General features: G+C 35.5%; 1 protein-coding gene across 1 annotated transcript; it reads left to right on the top strand.

Moving 5' to 3' along the window:
• The first annotated feature begins 657 nt into the window (after nt 1–657).
• LOC106689442 (uncharacterized) lies at nt 658–6,433 on the top strand. The gene is made up of 2 exons (XM_014434406.2): nt 658–944; nt 6,128–6,433. Exons 1-2 carry the CDS (start codon nt 784–786, stop codon nt 6,381–6,383), a joined length of 417 nt encoding a protein of 138 aa, XP_014289892.1. The 5' UTR covers nt 658–783; the 3' UTR covers nt 6,384–6,433.
• Nucleotides 6,434–6,810: the final 377 nt, after the last annotated feature.

The raw sequence follows: 6,810 nt of genomic DNA, 5'->3' as shown, positions 1-6,810 counted from the left end.
TGGAAATCAATTTTGACTGGTATTATACATAATGTATATAAAAATAATAAAAAATTGGGGTGAAATAACTGCCTTTTTTCTCCTCTTAGAGTCATATACTATATCTTCTATCTATGCTTGAACTACAGCTAACTGCCACAAGTTTACCCTCACAGTGAACTGTCGCAGTTTATAACCTCATAACACCGATCTTACGTATATATAGCTTTTATACTTGTATGTTTCCTATTTTTTGTTTGTCAATGATGATTGTATTTAATTATCAGTTTTATCATTCTTTCATTATATAAAACTGTTTGCGAGGTTAACTTTATTACCAGCTTTGAAACAAACGTAGGTTTTTACTTTTGTGATATGATTTGCACGACAGATATCTTTTCCGTAGAAATGGGCTTAATGCATGTCAGCACCGACAAAAAAATCAACTAAGTTTTAATCCTTAACAATCCTTTACTACTAAACAAAAACAAAAAAAAAAAAATCGAAAATTTCGTAAGGTTAGGATTCAACACCTAATACCTGTTGAAAGAATAAATGAATTATTTGAAAAAGTAATGAATGATTAATCAACAATATTTAAACTTGGTTAGGACATTTTCAAATAACTTCCTATTCATGGATTACTTAGTAACTGCTTTTATGACAGCATATGTAAAACTGACAATCTTTCTAAATGAAATTGAATTTAATACGTGTCATGTGACTTAATCTTATGCCCTTATGCACAAATAGCAAACAGTTTTTTGAAGAGAAAATTTCCTATCAAAATTTACGAGGTCAAAGATGTCAAAACTAAGCTTTCTTACGGACATGAAGGATTATTGCGTTTGTGAACATCTTAATCTCGGGAAGAAGCAACCAGCCAAAATCGGCCTCAAAGTAGATAGGAAATTGAATAATAAGAAGAAGGTTGATCCCAAGAAGAAGTATGAATTCCCCGTGAAGTAAGTAAATTTTCACTGGTTAAACCACTATACGTTTTTAATCCAAAATAAGGCCCAGCTGCCAGTTTATTGGTGGATTAAGAAAAGAGGAATTACATTAATTATAATAATAAGTACAATTATAATATAGTATAATAATTTAAACTTGACACAGATTTCAATAATGTACAAACCTTTTACTATACAGTCCATTGCTTAACCTGTTCATTATTTTCGACATTTCCATCTTTAAAATAATAGATTTGTTCTATTGATGGAATCCTGAACGAGTTAGTACCTAATACAGGAATCAGAGCTTCGACCCCCCTACGACATATTCCTCCATTGTAGGGCCTTTCTTTATTGGAAGAGGGAGTATAATGGAGAGGTTGAGGTGCAAGGAATGCAGGGTGAGGTGAAAATGTTGGATGAATTGCGGGCCTTATGGACGTGGTGGGGAGGGATTAGGGACCAATCGGAGACCGATGTAGCCGAGTGTATTGAGGCGTCACCTTGGTAACTTTTTTTCATTTACCCCCTTTCTGATATATGGAAGGTGGAGAGGGTTATATATAGGCAATCATTTTATTCTAACCATGGTGGGAGATCAAGTTTTCAGTTCATGGAACCGCCACAGGAATTCCACACCACCAGACTGGATTCCAACAGGCGCTGCTACTGTCACGAGACAGTTAAAGTTCACGCTCCAACTCCTTCGGCTATAAACGGCTCGCTCACTTTTGAGTCGAGCACGCGGAATGAAATCTCGACCTTCCCACTCCGGTTAGAATATGATGGTAGAGCCAATAGGATAAACCCTCCTTGTCATAAATGGTCAGAAAGGGCGTTAAAAAAACGACTTTAATAAATTGTTAATTAATGTAAAAGGTGCTAATTTGACAACTATTAGTGGCCTGCTGAACAATAATGAATGGAAGTTTAGAACGTTTATCTAGTAAGTGCTGTAATAGTCGGAATCGACATGCAGTTTCCTGTCTTTTCAGAGTTGTGTGAAGATTCCTGGTTGGTTTGTTCAGATGTAGACCAAGATAGTGGATCTGTTCTACAGGTGTAAGAGCAACATTATTAAAAAATAATGTATGAAAGTCAGTAGGTTTACGACGAAGGGTGAAGGTGATTTTTTGGGATTTATTTTAATCCTTCAACTACGGCACCATTCTTCGAGGGTTGCGATATGGAATTGGAGGGTTTGTGATGCAGTTAAAGGGTTATTGTTGACTGCGAGTACCCGTGTATCAACAGTGTAAGTGGTGAGGATAGTGTTAGGATTTGTAAAGGTGTCAGCTAAATAATATTATATTCCTGTAATGATGCCTGGAATTCAATTTTCAACTTCTTAAAACTACCTCAAATTTCTTCTTTAGAAAAAATACGCTGAGTGATACGTAGAAAGGAATATTTAAAAATATTCTATCAAGGAAAATTAATTTTCTCTAAAATTTCACATATAATCTTCATCCGCTTAGTTTTTCAATTGTGTATTTACATAAGAATATACCTTTAACCAAAAACTAATAAGTAATTGTAATATACTTGTCCCAACTTACTGCATTTTGTTTAAGTTTAAAATCTAAAAATATCAGACTGAAAATTAAAATTTGAAATCTCCACTTGTCACAATTAAGTTTGAAGTCACAATTTAGTCTAGAGGCGGACCGGGAATCCAATTTAAAAATAATAACGCTAAACATTCTTCATAACAAGCTTTTTTGTAGTTATCGAAACTACTGTTTAATAAATACTATAACAAGAATATTTGTCGCTCGCGTTTACTTGTTTTTTTTTTTATTGAATTAGAATAAACAAATGTATATCAATTCATCGCCTTATCTGAACTTAGTCAATCCTTAACTATAAATTAAATAATGAAAAAGAAAACACGATACTATAAAAAAATATTGGCATAAATACACCTATATTTGTATAATATGAGAATTTTAGTTCAAGTATTATATGTTAAGCAGGAAAAAAAAAAATCAATTTAGCCCGAAAAAAGTATGGATTTGGGTAAAACGTGCAATTATACAGAAAAAACACAAAAGTTGTGTAAATTTGTGGATAAACCTCAAAACGTGCAATTTTCATTATAAAATTAGTTCTGTTTTTATTTATTTTCCATTATGTGAATTTTTCTCGAAATTTGGATCTAGGGAACTAAACATGAAATTGTAGAAAAATTCGATCTCATAATTATATTGAGTAGTCGATACCTCATATCTCTTTTTCCATAATTTCCTTTTCTCTTCTTAAACTTGCCGAGGAACGGCCTCTAGGACTACTTACTCACCGAGAGCGTAGTGCTGGAATCTACACATTCGCCACCTACCGCAAATCCAAGGCACGTACAAATATTTGGTAAACAAGGGAAGCAAAAAATGTCGATATCCACAAGCTAGTTTTATTCTTTTGGCATTTGTCGACTATTACACTAACTCGATTTACTTTTTCATTAACCCCATAAGCCAGCAGAATACCCATCCTCCTACCGCCCTATCTCTCTATTACCTATCATGGGCAAAATCCTCGAAAAACTCATTTTGAAACGCTTATACCCCATCCTTGATTACAATCATATAATACCAGATCACCAATTTGGATTCCGAACATCTCATTCCACTCGTCTTCTTTGGAGCGCGGAATGTACTGTGCGGGAGTCTTTTTCGACGTAGAACAGGCTTCTGATCGAGTCTGGGCACCCGGGACTGCTTTACAAACTGCGTAAATTCCTACCTTCTACATACTTTCTCATTATTCGTTCCTTTCTCACTGACAGATTATTTAAAGTAAACCACAATGGTTCCTATTGATCCCTCTTCTTTCAGTCCGCTGGTGTTCCTCGGGGTAGTAACCTCGGTCCCATCCTCTACACAATCTATACAGCTGAGATTCCAACCAATCCTAACACTATCCTCATCACGTATGCCGATGACACATGTGTGCTAGCTGTTAATAATAACCCTTTAGTTGCATCCCAAACTCTTCAATCCCATATCACAGCCCTCGAAGAATGGTGTCGTAATTGGAGGATTAAAATAAATTCCAACAAATCCCATCAATTTACCTTTACCCTACGTCGTAAACCTACTGACTGTCCTACAGTATACTTCAATAATGTTACCCTTACCCCTATACAGCAGATCTACTTCCTTAGACTACATATCTACAGATCTACTTCCTTGGACTACTGTCATCCCGGATTCTGGATAAACGACTAAGCTGGAATCCTCACATAAGACTGAAAAGACAGGAAACTGCACGTTAATTTCGACTATTACAGCACTTACTAGATAAACGGTCCAAACTTCCAATTCATTACATAAGACTGATTTACATGACAATTATAAGGCCAATCTTGACATACGCCGTTGGGCTTTGGGGCTCCACTAAACCTTCGAATTCCTCTCGTATTCAATCCTTACAATCCAAAATCCTTCGTAAAATCCTCAATGCTCCTTACTTTGTCACAAATAACATCATCCACAAAGACCTTAATGTTCCATTTGTAACCGATCTAGCCCGAACCAGATATCAATCCTTCCATTATAGATTCCCTACCACTCAAACCCATTAGTTTCTAATCTTGCTTCCTCTTTTATTCCAGACAATCCTCCAAGCCGTCTGAAAAGAAAATGGCCTCGAGACCTTATATTGTAAACATGTTTTTAGAGTACTACCAATGGGTAGTTTCTCTACATGATTGTACCATACCGTTATGATTTCCTCAAATTCAGTCCAACTTGTACCAGTCAATCCAAAGAACTCATCCACACGCTTGCGCATGCGTGAATTTGCCATAGTTTAGCAAACATGCAGAGATACCTTAAGAATTTGCAATCAAAAACCTGAAGAAAATACCTAGGATCCTGGTGGCTCTAACTTGTTCCCTAGCTCTCTCTAGAAGTCCACAGAGTTCGCTAGGAAGCAAGCTTCTCTAGAGACCGCTGGATGACACAATAATGTTGCTATAGTTTTTAAAATAAAATATAAACTTTTTTATTTTACGGAACGGCTTTTCGAGACCACTCCAATATCACTACTTTCCCCTTCTCATTTTTGCTTTTCTTCTCTCCCAGTATCTTCTCATCACTTCTACGTGCCTTTGCTTCCTCTTTTCCGACCATACAGTATCCTTCTGTTTTTCTTTATTTGCCACAAGAACATTGATTTTTTTCCGTACAGTACCGATTTTTTACAATTATTTTCCCTATTCAGGCAGTCTTTGTCTCTCATTTTCTACTTTTTTTGTTTCCTCTCTCATTTGCTTTACATACCTCCTACGCTCTTGTGTTCGCGGATTCTGTCAAAGAGTGTGTTCCCAAAGAATCTCCTTTGGTGCATTCTCATCATGTGGCCGTAGAATCCCAGTCTTCAGATTCTTATTTCGGTTTCCAGGTCATTTATGATCATGGTGTCTTAACCAGTAGCCTCCCTGTGTTTTCTTGGGCCCATAGATTCTCCTCAGGATCCTTTTCTCTATTTTCAGTAATTTTTCCAGGCTAGGGAGACATGTTGTTTCCATTCCGTGTAAAATTAATGGTTTTATAAGCGTGTTGTAATGTCTTATTTTTGTGTAAGAGGATAGGTTTTTTCGTTCTTTTTATTGTAAATATTGCCTGTTGCAAAGCTTAGCCTTTCCAACTTGATTTTCTCCTTTATGCTCTCTTTCTCCAAAACTTTATTGCATACTATCTCTCCCAGATATTTAATTTTCTTTGTCACTCAAATCTTTCCATATTTCGTCTCTATTACTCTTTTGCCGAAGTTTTTTTCCGTTGTCATAAATTCTGTCTTTTCGTTGGAAACCTATTGGCCTGCTTTTTCCGCCAGGAGGGCTAAATCGTTTGCAAAAGCTAGGCAGCTCACTTTTATGTGTTTTTTCTTGGTCCCTACTTCAGCCCCAGCGTTATTTATGATCCACAACTCTCTTATGATTTTATCGAGTACTATGTTAAATAGTATTGGTGACAGGCAGTCTCCCTGCCATAGTTCTGTCTTTACCTGGAAGGATTTGTTGATTAGTCCCTGTAACTTTACTTTGTATTTAGTGTTCAATAGTGTTAATTTTATCAGGTTTATTGTTTTCTGGTATACTACATAATCCCTTAGTATTCTCTATAAGGTAATATAAAAAAATATAAATGGGTAAAATATAAACTTTAGTATAATGATATTTTTTTTTTCAGAAAGTTTCAACAACTTGAGCGCTTCTTTTTAAGTACACCCAAAAGACAAATCAGACCGCAAAGAAACAGAGAACGTACCAAAGATGCTAACAAGCAGAAAAAGAACCCTGTTAAACAGCATGGGGAACAAGAGACCGGTCAAGATTGGTATGGAAATAAACAACACCATGTAAATAAGCATGATAACAAAAGATTTGATGAAACCGAGGTAATAAACTGTGAAGAAAACAGATTGCAGATGAACCCTGTAGAGTGAAAAGCTTCGTAGAATTTGTTCAATTGAGATTATTAAACCAATATTCACAACTGTTTCCATTTCTTTATAAAATAAGTTAAAACAGACAAATAACAAAGTAAAACGGTTGTCATACATGTATTATAGCGTAGGAATAGTTGGATACACCAATTTTGTGTAGAAGGAGTTTGGTTTTAGTTGGCTTTAGCTTTACAACCAAAGCCAACTATAACACACTGTTTTAACGATACTTGTCTAGAAAAAGTGATAAACATGTTTTCTAATAGAATCAGATCTCTAAAATGTTTGGTTTTAATTTTGGAATATGTAAACTTTTTTTTTTAAGTACACTATTTAGCCCAGATTACGACGTTTTGGGTCGTGTGACCATGGGATTTAATACGTTAATTTTTTTTTGGAGGGGGATGGGAGGAGGGACTGACTTTCA

Source organism: Halyomorpha halys, unplaced genomic scaffold (genome assembly GCF_000696795.3).
Source record: "Halyomorpha halys isolate HHAL.00 unplaced genomic scaffold, Hhal_1.1 Scaffold1363.1, whole genome shotgun sequence".
Taxonomy (NCBI): Eukaryota; Metazoa; Arthropoda; class Insecta; order Hemiptera; family Pentatomidae; genus Halyomorpha; species Halyomorpha halys.
Note: the sequence above shows the minus strand (reverse complement) of the source record. Positions and strands in the feature narration are given on the sequence as shown.

What these genes read in the sequence shown, in the direction of transcription:
- LOC106689442 (XM_014434406.2), top strand. Translation starts at nt 784, where the DNA reads ATGTCAAAACTAAGCTTTCTTACGGACATGAAGGATTATTGCGTTTGT. An exon ending in AAGTATGAATTCCCCGTGAA is followed by an intron (nt 945 to 6,127) that starts GTAAGTAAATTT and finishes TTTTTTTTTCAG; the next exon opens with AAAGTTTCAACAACTTGAGC.